General features: G+C 43.9%; 1 protein-coding gene across 2 annotated transcripts in view; it reads right to left on the reverse strand.

Moving 5' to 3' along the window:
- Positions 1-16,425, reverse strand: part of LOC121547440 (ras-associating and dilute domain-containing protein-like) — a 49,372-nt gene that overhangs the window by 5,119 nt on the left and 27,828 nt on the right. For both annotated transcript variants that reach the window (XM_041858728.2, XM_041858727.2), the window contains exons 6-11: positions 15,676-15,993; positions 8,737-8,885; positions 7,750-7,999; positions 7,551-7,588; positions 7,194-7,420; positions 6,949-7,061 (exon numbers count right to left, since the gene is read on the reverse strand). In XM_041858728.2, coding sequence (XP_041714662.2) covers positions 6,949-7,061; positions 7,194-7,420; positions 7,551-7,588; positions 7,750-7,999; positions 8,737-8,885; positions 15,676-15,993 — 1,095 coding nt within the window. The remainder of the gene's footprint in view (positions 1-6,948; positions 7,062-7,193; positions 7,421-7,550; positions 7,589-7,749; positions 8,000-8,736; positions 8,886-15,675; positions 15,994-16,425) is intronic.

Below are 16,425 nucleotides of genomic sequence, written 5' to 3' on the forward strand. Positions count from 1 at the left end.
AGTACATATATTTTCATACTGGCCCCCCGTGGGAATCGAACCCACAACCAACTGAGCTACACGGGACCTACTGTATATACAATATAACAGATTATACCGCTCCCCCTGCAGCAGAATGATTGCCCTGTGAATGTGGGGTGTTTGACCAGAGATGAGGTCTGACAGAGAGTAGTGGGAGACTAGACTACAGTTAATGTCTGCAGCTACTCCCCCCCTAATTTCTTCTCAGCCAAAAGCCCCCTTTCCTCTGCTCTACAGGGCAGGCTAGCTGTGACAATGATAGCTTTGTTCTGGCTAATTGTAGTCAGACAGAACAAGCCCCCCCACCCCTCCCTGTCCCTCAGCACTCTCCTCCACCCCACCCCTCCTCCCAATCTCACTTGGCACTGGAGACACCAGCCAGCGAGCTCCATGGATCGACATTCCTACAGAGCGGAATATGTATTATGAAAAAAGCCTGTGAGTCTGGCGTGTGTGGGCTTGGCATGACAAACTGCTGAGTGGTACAGTACAGAAACACTGAGTGACTTATTCTCTTTCACATCCCTTTACAGTATAGTACAGCAGTATAGTGAATATATCTCCATGCTTATTGCTCTGGTTTAGTGGCCTATATACTGTACATTCATGAGTCCTAAGCCATTGCATATATCAGCGTAACATTTCCCATGACATCCAAACAGGAGACAGTGGAAATTAGGAGAAATAGACCCAAACAATGTGTCCATGTTTTCAGTTGGAAAATGTAGCTCATCACCAGATGCCCAACAAAACAATGACACACCCTCACCATGTTCCAGTGTTTCACTGTAATGCCACATGTAGCCATGGCACTTATCATGCCCTGTAGGCGGAAAGTGTGGGTATGTATGTATGTATGTGTGTGTGTGTGTATGTGTGTGTGTGTGTGCATGCGTGCGTGTTTGTGTATTCATGCCAGGTCCTCCTCTGGGACCGGCTGATCACCAGAAGAGTCTTTTGTTTTCCAGCCCACACCAGCATCTGTTTCCCCTACACCAGATGGAATGGCACGACATGATCCCAATATAAGCACATCATTTCATTTCTGTTATTATAGCTTTAGACAAGCCATTCAGCTCTGTTTGGTTTACATTTGAATTTGCTCAGAAAACAGTAGCACACACACGCAACACACACCAGACCAGTATTCTCAGAGTGTTGTGACAAGGGAGAGTATTGAGAGGGAGAATATCAATTCTGCGGTCCTGTCTCTTGAACATACACCCCCCCCCCACACACACACAGTCACACACCTTGACACACAGTCACACATACAGGTAGCCCTCGATAAACACCCTTTTCCTATAAAATATAACCCTGGCTGCCATACAAAGATGAATAGAGATCTGTGAAGAAGTGAGGCTTTGAGAAGCTTTCCCCATGAATGCTAGCCTTGCACACACACACACACACACACACACACAGCTCGCCCCTGCTGCTAACACATTCCTAGCATTGTTTGGTCCAGTCTAGCTGTCAGAACTAACTGGAACTAACTAGAGCTCTAGTCCTGACATATATGATCGATGAGGAGATCTACATCCAGAGAAACCCACCAACCACACAATCACCAGAACTACACATCTCTGCACAGCTCAAGGAGCAACACAAACTTAGAACCACACAAATCACTAGGACTACACAGCTTGAGTAGGACCATGAGCTCAAAACAGAGATTGAGGATGGATTTGGAAAAAGGAATCATCAGACATACCAATAAACCACTAGATTTACAGGAATTTAGATATAGCAGTAAGTATTACATTGTCATCCATGAATGAACAGACATGACCTAAACATCTGGAAACCCTCAGGATCGTATGACTCAAATGCATCCCAGCACAGCAGAAATGGATACTGAGGCCAGGTAGTTCACAGAGTGGACAACCATTTCCTTCTGCATTGTGCAAAAATATGTAAACCACAAACTTATCTAGAGTGTTGTGTGTTGGGATTGTGTTGCAGAGCATCATGGGAGTTGTGTGTGTTGAGATGATCATGTTCCAGATAAATGACTGAACTGAATTCCTGTTTCCCGTCTCATCATTATTGAATTGTTATAAAGATGTGGTTATGAAACCCAGGAGACATAACAAAAGATTGATGATGAGTAAGTCTGAACATACAGGAACTATTCTGTCTGGAAGATGTTGGTTTTTACAAGTTTAAAACTTATTTTCCGTTAGCACAGTGTATTGCTAGCAGAGGCAAGTGAATAGTCGAGCTAGCTAAGAGAGAGTTAGCATCGTCGATGGCAGAAAATGATTCAAGACGGACGTTGGAGTGGGAAAACAACGAGATTAAAATAGGAGGGATATACAGTAAAGGAAAGACGAACTTTGGAATTAAAAACTGCTAAATGAGCTAACTTGAGGATGAAAAGTCAGTGAGTGAAGTGAATGAAGATCACGTGACTGAGGAAAATGTGGTTGTGGACAATATTTAGTGAGTGATAATCAGGAGCCTATTGAGAAACGAAAAATGGCTGGAATTGTTTAAAACATTGGATTTTTTGTTCTTGCAAATGACATTGATGAGGACAAAATTGTGCCTACATTTTTTTGTGTTACGGGGCCAAAGACATTAGTTTACTACGCAGCCTGCTACAGCCAGTCAGGCCAGGTAATAAGATGTATGGGGAGATTGTGGAAATACTGAAAGGACACTTTTCACCAAAACCACTAGTTATTGCTGAAAGGTTCCACAAAAGAAATCCGGAAGAGGGAGAATCAGTGACAATGTTTTGCTGCTGCATTAAATAAACTATCAGAGCACTGTGAGTTTAATGATGTTCTAAATGACACCAATAGAGACAGACTAGTATGTGGGCTACAGAGTGAAGCTACACAAAAGAGACTATTGACTGAAAGTAATCTGACCTTGTCAAGAGCCACTGAAGTCAGTGTGTCCATGGAACTAGCTGCTAAAGAGGATCAGCAGTTTGAGTTCATCAGGAAAAGTGCACAGTTGCAACTGAAAATCACAGATAGAGAAATGAAGGCACATGCTTCCACTGAGGCACGGTGGGACATCAGGCGCCTATATGCTGGTGTAAGGACATGGATTGCCGAGCCTGTGGTAAAAAGGGCCACATTGAGCGAGCGTGCAGAAACAAAAATAGAAAATGTGAAAGACTGAAAAGAAGAAAGAGACATTCGAACAAAAGGAAAAAGAGACATGTTCACGCATTTGAGCAAGAGACCACTGGGATGAATGACTCATCAGACGAGGAAGTCGAACTGAATATCCTGACTGTTGCAAGGGGACCGCACGGCTAGTGTGTCTCTCAGTTGCTAGAGAGGCAACCAGTGCGTATGGAGATAGACACAGGGGCAGCTCTATCTCGTGTCAGACACAGTCTACAAAAAGACACTGAAACACCTTCCACTTCAGCCAGCACACATCGTGTTAAAGACTTACACAGGTGAATCTGTCGCTGTGAGAGGTATCACTGAGCTCACAGTTTAGTTAAACGGACAAACTGATAAGCTGCCACTCTACGTCGTGAAAGGGGACTATCCATCACTACTGGGATGGTTGTGGTTGGAGAAAATCACACTGGATTACAATGACACATGGAGACACAAGCCTACCGGCCATTTTAAATAAACATGTAAAAGTATTTAATGGAGAGCTGGGTAGGATGAAAAACTTTACAGCAGGGGTGTCAAACATACTGCCCGCGGTGTGGTTTGAGTAAAAAACTAATATATACAAAATTATAGTGCATTCGGAAAGTATTCAGACCCCTTGACTTTTTTCAAATTTTGTTACGTTACAGCCTTATTCTAAAATGGATTAAATATATTTATTTCTCATCAATCTACACACAATACCCCATAATGACAAAGCAAAAACAGGTATTTAGAAATTTTTGTAAATGTATTAAATATAAAAAATTGAAATATCACATTTACGTAAGTATTCAGACCCTTTACTCAGTACTTTGTTCAAGCACCTTTGGCAGCGATTACAGCCCGATTCTTCTTGGGTATGACGCTACAAACTTGGCAGACTTCTATTTGGGGAGTTTCTCCCATTCTTCTCTGCAGATCCTCTCAAGCTCTGTCAGGTTGGATGGGGAGCGTCGATGCACAGCTATTTTCAGGTCTCTCCAGAGATGTTCGATCGGGTTCAAGTCTGGGCTCTGGCTAGGCCATCTCAAGGACATTCAGAGACTTGTTCCGAAGCCACTCCTGCGTTGTCTTGGCTGTGTGCTTAGGGTTGTTGTCCTGTTGGAAGGTGAACCTTTGCCCCTGTCTGAGGTCTTGAGTGCTATGGTTTCCATCAAGGATCTCTCTGTACTTTGCTCCGTTCATCTTTCCCTTGATCCTGACTAGTCTCCCAGTCCCTGCCGCTGAAAAACATCCCCACAGCATGATGCTGCCACCACCATGCTTCACCGAAGGGATGGTGCCAGGTTTCCTCCAGTTGCGACGCTTGGCATTCAGGCCAAAGAGTTCAATCTTGGTGGAGTGCTGCAGAGATGGTTGTTCTTCTGGAAGGTTCTCCCATCTCCACAGAGGAGATGGAGCTCTGTCAGAGTGACCATCGGGTTCTTGGTCACCTCTCTGACCAAGGCTCTTCTTCCCCGATTGCTCAGTTTGGCCGGGCAGCCAGCTCTAGGAAGAGTCTTGGTGGTTCCAAACCTCTTCCATTTAAGAATGATGGAGGCCACTGTGTTCTTGGGGACCTTCAAAGCTGCAAAAATGTTTTGGTACCCTTCCCCAGATCTGTGCCTTGACACAATCCTGTCTCAGAGCTCTACAGACAATTCCTTCGACCTCATTGCTTGGTTTTTGCTCTGACATGCACTGTCAACTGTGGGACCTTATATAGACAGGCGTGTGCTTTTCCAATTGAAATTACCACAGGTGGACTCCAATCAAGTTGTAGAAACATCTCAAGGATGATCAATGGAAACAGGATGTTTTTTCAGTTATTTGTTGTTGTTTTTTTGCAAACATTTCTAAAACCTGTTTCCGCTTTGTCATTATGGGGTATTGTGTGTAGATTGATGAGGGAAAATGTGTATTTAATCAATTTTAGAATAAGGCTGTAACGTAATAAAATGTGGAAAAAGTCAAGGGATCTGAATACTTTACAAATGCACTGAGGTAATTATTAGTAAAGTTTTCAAACTCGATCTTACCAAAATTCTAAAACTCTCTTTGAGTGTGTGAATATACGTACGTTTTAATCTTGTTGATCAACGTCTCAACCAAATGTTACCCAATTAAGTTGAAATGACGTAGTGTGCCCAGTAGGCAGTTACTGTTGAGTAAGGTCACACCGACAGAACCACCAGTCATGAGAGGTCCAGAACTGTTACTGGGTGACACCCTGACCCAGCAGTCATCACCTAGGGGCTCACAGTCATGTTCTTAGGACACTGACTCAGCCGCAACAACACAAGTGTGTGATGAGACTGTGACACAGGCTACTCAAATACCTACACCTGTGTCAACGCCACAGTCTAGAGACATTGTTGTTGAGAGTCAGGTTGACCACCGTTACCATTCAAGAGGTAGGCGGGCACCTAGATGCTTGGACTTGTAGAACAGTTACTGTTGTTCACAATGGGTACAATTTAAGTAGGTGGGAGGAGATGTGTGTTGGGGTTGTGCCGAAGAGCATCATGGGAGTTGTGTGTGTTGAGATGATCATGTTCCAGATAAATGGTTAAACTGTTTCCCGTCTCCTGTCTCGTCATAATTGAATTGTTATAAAGACGTGGTTATGAAACCCAGGAGACATAACAGAGAGGGTTCTGTCTGTTGGATGAATCACTTGTCATTATCTGTAGACTGAGTCAGTTGAAATGCCAATGCACCAATGCTGTCATATGGTTGGGAGCTTCAGTTGAAGACCTGTACAGTTCAATAGGTCATCACTGCTAACCTGCTAGCCTGCCTATCCCCGAACCCTCTCCAGGAATCTATTCTGTTTCCTCTTTGGAGAAATTATAGTGATGATACTCTTTCCCTCCCACTTCCTTCCTGAACAGGAAACAGATACGGAGCAGTGCCATGGACTCCTCTGGCCTCAGTAAGCATACAACTGACTTCCAGTTAGCGTAGCATTTAGCATAGGCTGCACCTAATGCTCGGCTTGAGTTAATTTACCTTGGCTGATGCTAATGCTAACATGGCTAACGCTTGACGTGGCTTCCTGTACATGACTATGTCATGTTCTCTTGGTTTGGGAGGTACTGTAGTGTGCAGTCACAGATCACAGGCAGGGTTAGGCAGAGGGTGGTCGAGGTGGATGAGGACTGTGTCTATGACGTCTGTTTATGATAACAACGATCCCTGACCCTCTCCAAGGAGTGATCAAAAGATGACAAAGTAAACTTCCATTGTGGAATTCTTTGTCAGACTACACACTTTGACTGATGGTGTGCCGACTGATATAAGGCAACCAGCTGTACCCCAGCTGCCAATAGTTCCTCTCAAACAGTATACACACATGCACACACACACACACACCTGGCAACACTTCTAAACTCCTTAATGACAAGAGGCCTGACGCACACACACAGCCCTACAATGCCCCTGCTGTCTGTCTGTGACCAGCAATAAAGACCCCAGTGTAGCAGTCCAATAAGGCTGCTCTATCAGAAAGCCTCTCTCAGGGCTCTGCTCTAGAGAGGACTAACTAACTGGACTCTTTGTACCGACTCCCTCTCTGATTGTTTTTCTTTCTCAGACTAAGAGACACAACAAACCTATCAGTCCCTGAAGGGAAAAGCTAAAGCAATGTGAGCTAACTACTACATCAGGGGGTATGTAGCGTGTTGCTGTGGAGTTTAGTCCTTTAAAGTTCTCCAGTTGTAGGCCAGTTGTGTACCCCTGGTCTAGTCTCGGGTGCTGAACTCACTAAAGTGTGACTGATGGAGCTTAAAGTTCAGGTGTGTGGGATACTGACCTTGGTGAGGTAGTAGACACACTGCTGAAAGGTCAACATGATAACTTCCTCCAGAACCGTCATGGCTTCTTCACTGGCCGACCTCACATACGACAGCCTCATCTCCAACAGGGCTGACAACAAACAGAAAATATAGGTAAATGTCTTAATAGGTGTTATGGATCCTACGTAAAGTTCTTCGTAGGCTTTCTTTAGGCTTTTAGTCCCCTGGCTAGCAGGTGAGGCTAGAAAAGCCCAAAACTAACCCATACACTCCTCCTCCCTCTCTTCATCCTCCTTGTCATTGTGTTCCTTTCCCTCTGCCTCCACCCCCTGCTCTCTGTGTGACCTCCAGGCCAGTGTTTGGGGAAGCTGTTGTTGGATGTAATACAGCAACTCCATGGCGTTGGACATCCAGACCACCAGGGGACGCAGGCCTGAGACCAGTTCTGCCAGGTTGAGAGGCTGCTGCTCCTCTGGATCACTACAGAGACTGGGATACCAAGGAACAGATCTGGAATCAGATCCTATGCCTATAATCATACAGTGGCAAGGATTTTATTGGCATGTGTAACTCTGTGTAATACAGAGATTGAAATATTTGGCTTTGTGCAGGCACTCACACTTCAGGTTGACTAGCAGCAAGCTCATTGGTGTGTTCCTGTAACAAAGCATGGGGACAAAATGAAATATTAGGCCTATAAACGTTTCTGATCCAAATGTAGCTATATCATTTATTACATACACTTTTAAGAGAAAATAAGAGATGATCATTCATACAGCCATATTGAATATAAAGTAACATACAGTAACCTCACTGACCCACATGGCGTTCTGGAACTGGCTGGCTATGAGCAGCAGTAGTCTGCGGAGTTCTGAGGTTTGGAGGTGTGTGGCGGAATGTTCGACACACACACTCAGCAGGAATGCTACAGTCAACGGCGGCTTGTCTCTATGGACACTCCCCATGGCAACGATTTCCTTGACGACAGTTTCCTCATGCTCCACAACGTAGAGTAGGTTCAGGTCGCGACCCTCAGGGTCTTTTAGGCAAGCTGTGGCCCTTCTAGACCTGATGAAGACCATGTCAGTGGAAACGTGTATCTATATTTTTTTTTTATGGTGTTAAGAATTTTAAAAAATTCAGGAGAGGACCAGACTTGAATGCAACACTTTAATTAGTTGCCTTGAACGCAGCTCCCTAGCAACTGCTACTAATTGCCAATCAGCCGCCATGACTGTTTGCAACACTTTAACTAGTTGCCTTGAACGCAGCTCCTAAAAAGCATCAGCTGCAACTCATTGCTAATCAGCCTCCACACCTGTCCTCACTCTCCTTAATCACCACTGCCACCCTACTTAAACCTGACCAAACTAACATTCTTCCGGTTTGTTCTGCAGCGCATGTCACGATGCTGTGTGTTTATGAGCCTTATCGAGTTTTGCATCCCACCTTCTATCTAGTATCTCTTATGTTCTTCTAAGGCTCTCCTGTGGAGGTTTCCATCACCACAGCAGCCTAACTACCACTGCCTGACAATGATGTCTACCTGAGACTCCAAGCCAAACTCTAGAGTCCACCCCTCTGGATCCTTCATCTGCAGCTCTCTGATTCATCCGGTCCATTCTCATTCCCCTCCTGAATCCTCATTCTCACATCCACTACATTTCCTCAATAAATATTCCAAACCCATTTCAATGTCTGGTCCTTAAACTCGTGAATCGTTTTTTATTTAATCTAAATAATTTACAATTAAGACCTGTAAAACTAAAAGCTTGTAGGAGCAGCAACCAGTGAGCAGATGTTACCTTATTTCTCTGGTCCCACTAGATTCCCTCCTAGCTGCCATGCAGGTGTTGCAGAGTGCTGATTTACTAGTAGCGGGTGTAGTGGCCTGGGGCAGAACCCCGGGGGCAGCAGTGACTGTAGGATCTGGTGAAGAAGTGGGGTCCTTCACCTAAAAACAAAATGCATCAGAAGTAAAACCTTAAAACCTCCCAAAAATATATGTTTAGTAACAATCACAGAGCTAGAATAAAATTGTTAGTTCTAAATGTTTTCATAAGCTAGGTTTCCATCCAATTGGCGACTGATTTTCATGCAAATATTCTCGAATCGGCATAAAGAAAATATTAGTATTTTCCCACCAGTAGTGTTTCCAACAAATGGACTTGTTGCAGATAAAAATCAGTGCATGATGATGTAATGCACACAAAATGTACTTTTTCGCTTAAGTGTTCATATAGCGGATACAAATCCAAAGTTCAATATGTTTCCATTGCATTTTCAACTCTACCAATTTTTCTATCACAACAACTGTTGCGTTAAATAGCAAATGTGCCTACTCTGGTCTTGGCACGTGTGCTCTAGCCAACAGCTCGCAGATACAGTGTGGGTAGGATGTGTGGCTAGTCTACATTATGAGATTATTATGGATAAGAGCTCAAATATTTGTATTTGTCAAACGGCAGTCAAGCATCTATCATCATGTCACCACATTAAGACCTCGATATTTATTGGAAAGGAGCATCAAGATCACCGTGCACTTTCATCACCCTGTGAAGTTCATAACTTATTTAATATGTAGCCTAATAAACTGCATGGTTTCCCGAGTCATAGTGGGAGGACCACACACCATATCATCGCGTGACTCCAAGTTTACTTCGATATGATGGTTATTATATCAATATTTGGGCATAAAGACGTTTCCACTGCCATTTCTCGCATAATACATTTTAGATCCCACCATGTCGAATGAACAAATTATCTGTTGGCATTTATAAAATTGTACCTAAACTCCCTGTTTCCATCACAGCTGTCGTGATTTGTTTATATACGGTATGACTTTACTCGCATAAAAACTGTGGATGGAAACGTGGTTATAGTGACTTTTGTTCACCCGACCTAGAATACCTCCCAATAAAATTATCTTTGGTTATAGTCACAGCTGTGTATATTCCCCCTCAAGCCGATACCACAACGGCCCTCAAAGAACTACACTGGACTTTATGCAAACTGGAAACCACATATCCTGGAGGCCGCATTTATTGTAGCTGGGGATTTTAACAAAACAAATTTGAGGAAAACGCTATTGAAGTTCTACCAACACATTGACTGTAGCACTCGCACTAAGAAAACATTAGAACACTGCTACTCAGCTTTTCGAAATGCCTACAAGACCCTCCCCTGCCCTCCCTTCGGCAAATCTGATCACGACTCCATTTTGCTCCTCCCTTCCTATAGGCAGAAACTCAAACAGGAAGTACCCGTGCTAAGGACTATTCAACGCCGGTCTGACCAATCGGAATCCATGCTTCAAGATTGTTTTGATCATGCGGACTAGGATATGTTCTGGGTAGCCTCTGAGAATAACATCAATGAATACACAGATACGGTGACTGAGTTCATCAGTAGGTATATTGGAGATGTTGTACCCACTGTGACTATTAAAACCTACCCAAACCAGAAACCGTGGATAGATGGCAGCATTCGTGCAAAACTGAAAGCGCGAACCACCGCATTTAAACATGGCAAGGTGACTGGGAATATGGCCGAATACAAACAGTGCAGTTATTCCCTCCGTAAGGCAAGCAAACAGGCAAAACATTAGTATAGAGACAAAGTGGAGTCGCAATTCAACGGCTCAGACACAAGACGTATGTGGCAGGGTCTACAGACAATCATGGACTACAAAGGGAAAACCAGCCACGTCGCGGACACCGACGTCTTGCTTCCGGACAAGCTAAACACCTTCTTCGCCCGCTTTGAGGATAACACAGTGCCAGCGACGTGGCCCACTACCAAGGACTGTGGGCTCTCCTTCTCCGAGGCCGACGTGAGTAAGACATTTAAGCGTGTTAATCCTCGAAAGGCTGCCGGACCATACGGCATCCCTAGCCGCGTCCTCAGAGCATGCGCAGACCAGCTGGCTGGAGTGTTTACGGACATATTCAATCTCTCCCTATCCCAGTCTGCTGTTCCCACTTGCTTCAAGATGTCCACCATCGTTCCTGTACCCGAGAAAGCAAAGGTAACTGAACTAAATGACTATCGCCCGTACCACTCACTTCTGTCATCATGAAGTTCTTTGAGAGGCTACCTTACCTGACAACCTAGACCCACTTCAATTTGCTTACCGCCCCAATAGATCCATAGACGATGCAATCGCCATCGCACTGCACACTGCTCTACCCCATCTGGACAAGAGGAATACCTACAGTTGAAGTCAGAAGTTTACATACACTTATGTTGGAGTCATTAAAACTTGTTTTTCAACCAATCCACAAATATCTTGTTAACAAACTATAGTTTTGGCAAGTAATATTTGCAACAATTGTTTACAGACAGATTATTTCACTTATAATTCACTGTGTCACAATTCCAGTGGAAAATTCCAGAAAATGATGTCATGGCTTTAGAAGCTTCTGATAGGCTAATTGACATAATTTGAGTCAATTGGAGGTGTATCTGTGGATGTATTTCAAAGCCTACCTTCAAACGCAGTGCCTCTTTGCTTCACATCATGGGAAAATCAAAAGAAATCAGCCAAGACCTAAGAAAATAAATGGTAGACCTCCGCACGTCTGGTTCATCCTTGGGAGCAATTTCCAAACGCCTGAAGGTACCACGTTCATCTGTACAAACAATAGTATGCAAGTATAAACACCATGGGACCACGTAGCCGTCTTACCGCTCAGGAAGGAGACGCGTTCTGTCTCATAGAGATGAACGTACTTTGGTGCGAAAAGTGCAAATCAATCCCAGAACAACAGCAAAGGACCTTGTGAAGATGCTGGAGGAAACAGGTACAAAAGTATCTATATCCACAGTAAAACGAGTCCTATATCGACATAACCTGAAAGGCCGCTCAGCAAGGAAGAAGCCACTGCTCTAAAACCGCCATAAAAAAGCCACACTATGGTTTGCAACTGCAAATGGGGACAAAGATCGTACTTTTTGGAGAAATGTCCTCTGGTCTGATGAAACAAAAATCGAACTGTTTGGCCATAATGACCATCGCTATGTTTGGAGGAAAAAGGGGATAGCTTGCAAGCCGAAGAACACCATCCCAACCGTGAAGCACTTGGTTGGCAGCATCATGCTGTGGGGGTGCTTTGCTGCAGGAGGGACTGGTGCACTTCACAAGATAGATGGCATCATGAGGAAGGAAAATGATGTAGATATATTGAAGCAACATCTCAAGACATCAGTCAGGAAGTTAAAGCTTGTTCGCAAATGGGTCTTCCAAATGGACAATGACCCCAAGCATACTTCCAAAGTTGTGGAAAAATGGCTTAAGGATAAAAAGTCAAGGTATTGCAGTGGCCATCACAAAGCCCTGACATCAATCCTATAGAACATTTGTGGGCAGAACTGAAAAAGCGTGTGCGATCAAGGAGGCCTGCAAACCTGACTCAGTTACACCAGCTCTGTTAGGAGGAATGGGCCAAAATTCACCCAACTTATTGTGGGAAGCTTGTGGAAGATTCCCCGAAGCGTTTGACCCAAGTTAAACAATTTAAAGGCAATGCTACCAAATACTAATTGAGTGTATGTAAACTTCTGACCCACTGGGAATGTGATGAAAGAAATAAAAGCTGTAATAAATAATTCTCTCTACTATTATTTTGACATTTCACATTCTTAAAATAAAGTGGTGATCTTAACTGACCTAAGACAGGGAATGTTTACTAGGATTAAATGTCAGGAATTGTGGAAAAACTGAGTTTAAATGTATTTGGCTAAGGTGTATGTAAACTTCCGACTTCAACTGTATGTAAGAATGCTGTTCATTGACCATAGCTCAGCATTCAACACCATAGTACCCTCCAAGCTCATCATTAAGCTCGGGGCCCTGGGTCTGAACCCCACCCTGTGCAACTGGGTCCTGGACTTCCTGACGGGCCGCCCCCAGGTGGTGAAGGTAGGAAACAACACCTCCACTTCGCTGATCCTCAACACAGGGGCCCCACAAGGGTGCGTGCTCAGCCCCCTCCTGTACTCCCTGTTCACCCATGACTACGTGGCCATGCACGCCTCCAACTCAATCATCAAGTTTGCAGACGACACAACAGTAGTAGGCTTGATTACCAACAATGACGAGACAGCTTACAGGGAGGAGGTGAGGGCCCTGGGAGTGTGGTGCCAGGAAAATAATCTCTCATTCAACGTCAACAAAACAAAGGAGCTTCTCGTGGACTTCAGGAAACGACAGAGGGAGCACGCCCCTACCTACATCGACGGGACCGCAGTGGAGAAGGTGGAAAGCTTTCTCTGCGTACACATCTGAAAAAATGTGGTTTGGCACCTAAAACCCTCACAAACTTTTACAGATGCACAATTGAGAGCATCCTGTCGGGCTGTATCACCGCCTGGTACGGCAACTGCACCGCCCGCAACCACAGGGCTCTCCAGAGGGTGGTGCGGTCTGCCCAACACATCACCAGGGGCAAACTACCTGCCCTCCAGGACACCTACAGCACCCGATGTCACAGGAAGGCAAAAATACCACCCGAGCAACTGCCTGTTCACCCCATTATCATCCAGAAGGCGAGGTCAGTACAGGTACATCAAAGCTGGGACAGAGAGACTGAAAAACAGCTTCTATCTCAAGGCCATCAGACTGTTAAATAGCCATCACTAGTCGGCTACCACCCGGTTACGTAACCCTGCACCTTAGAGGCTGCTGCGCTATATACAGCTGAAGTCGGAAGTTTACATACACCTTAGACAAATACATTTAAACTCCGTTTTCACAATTCCTGACATTTAATCCTAGTAAATATTCCCTGTCTTAGGTCAGTTAGGATCACCACTTTATTTTAAGAATGTGAAATATCAGAATAATAGTAGAGAGAATTATTTATTTCAGCTTTTATTTCTTTCATCACATTCCCAGTGGGTCAGAAGTTTACATACACTCAATTAGTATTTGGTAGCATTGCCTTTAAATTGTTTAACTTGGGTCAAACGATTCGGGTAGCCTTCCACAAGCTTCCCACAATAAGTTGGGTGAATTCTGGCCCATTCCTCCTGACAGAGCTGGTGTAACTGAGTCAGGGTTGTAGGCCTCCTTGCTCGCACACACTTTTTCAGTTCTGCCCACACATTTTCTATAGGATTGAGGTCAGGGCTTTGTGATGGCTACTCCAATACCTTGACTTTGTTGTCCTTAAGCCATTTTGCCATAACATTGGAAGTATGCTTAGGGTCATTGTCCATTTGGATGACCCATTTACGACCAAGCTTTAACTTCCTGACTGATGTCTTGAGATGTTGCTTCAATATATCCACATAATTTTCCTTCCTCATGATGCCATCTATTTTGTGAAGTGCACCAGTAACTCCTGCAGAAAAGCACCCCCACACCATGATGCTGCCACCCCCGTGCTTCACGGTTGGGATGGTGTTCTTCGGCTTGCAAGCACCCCCTTTTTCCTCCAAACATAACGATGGCCAAACAGTTCTATTTTTGTTTCATCAGACCAGAGGACATTTCTCCAAAAAGTTCGATCTTTGTCCCCATTTGCAGTTGCAAACCATAGTGTGGCTTTTTTATGGCGGTTTTGGAGCACTGGCTTCTTCCTTGCGGAGCGGCCTTTCAGGTTGTCGATATAGGACTTGTTTTACTGTGGATATAGATACTTTTGTACCTGTTTCCTCCAGTATCTTCACATGAAGAAAGGCAGTACATACTTGTTAAATAACTATTATTGACTTGCTACAGAGTGTATTCAGCTTCTCTTTGTGGATCTGCAGAAAGGCACACAACACAATGCTGTTGTTCTGGCATTGATTTGCACTTTTCGCACCAAAGGTTCATCTCTAGGAGACAGAACGCGTCTCCTTCCTGAGCGGTATGACGGCTGCGTGGTCCAATGGTGTTTATACTTGCGTACTATTGTTTGTACAGATGAACATGGTACCTTCAGGCGTTTGGAAATTGCTCTCAAGGATGAACCAGACTTGTGGAGGTCTACACTTGTTTTTCTGAGGTCTTGGCTGATTTCTTTTGATTTTCCCTTGATGTCAAGCAAAGAGGCACTGAGTTTGAAGGTAGGCCTTGAAATACATCCACAGGTACACCTCAAATTGACTCAAATTATGTCAATTAGCCTATCAGAAGCTTCTAAAGCCATGACATCATTTTCTGGAATTTTCCAAGCTGTTTAAAGGCACAGTCAACTTAGTGTATGTAAACTTCTGACCCACTGGAATTGTGATACAGTGAATTCTAAGTGAAATAATCTGTCTGTAAACAATTGTTGGAAAAATGACTTGTGTCATGCACAATGTTGATGTCCTAACCGATTTGCCAAAACTATGGTTTGTTAACAAGACATTTGTGGAGTGGTTGAAAATCGAGTTTTAATGACTCCAACCTAAGTGTAACTTCTGACTTCAACTGTACATAGACTTGAAGTCACTGGCCACTTTAATAATGGAACACTAGTCACTTTAATAATGTTTACATATTTTTGCTTTACTCATCTCATATGTATATACTGTATTCTATTCTACTGTATTTTAGTCTATGCCACTCCGACATTGCTCGTCCTAATATTGATATATTTCTTATTTCCATTATTTTACTTTGAGATTGTGTGTATTATGTGTATTGTTGTGAATTGTTAGATATTACTGCACCGTTGGAGCTAGAAACACAAGCATTTCGCTACACCCGCAATAACATCTGCTAAACATGTGTATGTGACCAATACAATTTGATTTGATTTTAACTTATTCACCTTCTGCATAACAACCCAGGCAGTGGGGTCCTTGAACAAGAACAGGTAGTGACGTCCCATCCCGATGACATCACCTGGACTAAGCTCCGCCTCTTTGGACAACGTCTCCCCGTTCCGTGTTACCATAGCGCTGTGGAAGGGGCGGAGCCAGACGGTGGAACAACCTTTATCGTTGTTGTCATGACGACATAGGCAGCAGTGACGAGGCAGGATGTCGGGGGCAGAGAGCAGGAAGTCAACCTTTGACCTCTCCTTGTCTTCGCCACTACAACGACCAATCAAAGTGCTTGAAACGTTCAGTAGGTAGATGACGAAGTCCTGAGGAGAAAAAGAGAGAGAATTTGAATTGTAAAATCCCATTTACTGTATTGGGTCAAGAGCCTACAGTACATCAATATTCAACCGTCAGACATTACGCACCACGGCCCTCGTGGCCCAGCCTGTAAGAAAAATAGCAGTTTAAAAGGGGTTTAAAAGAACAACTCCAGATCTCCCTCATCATCAACAGAGCCCAACACCCTCTGAAGGCCCTATGTACAGTGAGGGAAAAAAGTATTTGATCCCCTGCTGATTTTGTACGTTTGCCCACTGACAAAGAAATGATCAGTCTATAATTTTAATGGTAGGTTTATTTGAACAGTGAGAGACAGAATAACAACAAAAAAATCCAGAAAAACGCATGTCAAAAATGTTATAAATTGATTTGCATTTTAATGAGGGAAATAAGTATTTGACCCCCTCTCAATCAGA

Source organism: Coregonus clupeaformis, chromosome 31 (genome assembly GCF_020615455.1).
Source record: "Coregonus clupeaformis isolate EN_2021a chromosome 31, ASM2061545v1, whole genome shotgun sequence".
Taxonomy (NCBI): Eukaryota; Metazoa; Chordata; class Actinopteri; order Salmoniformes; family Salmonidae; genus Coregonus; species Coregonus clupeaformis.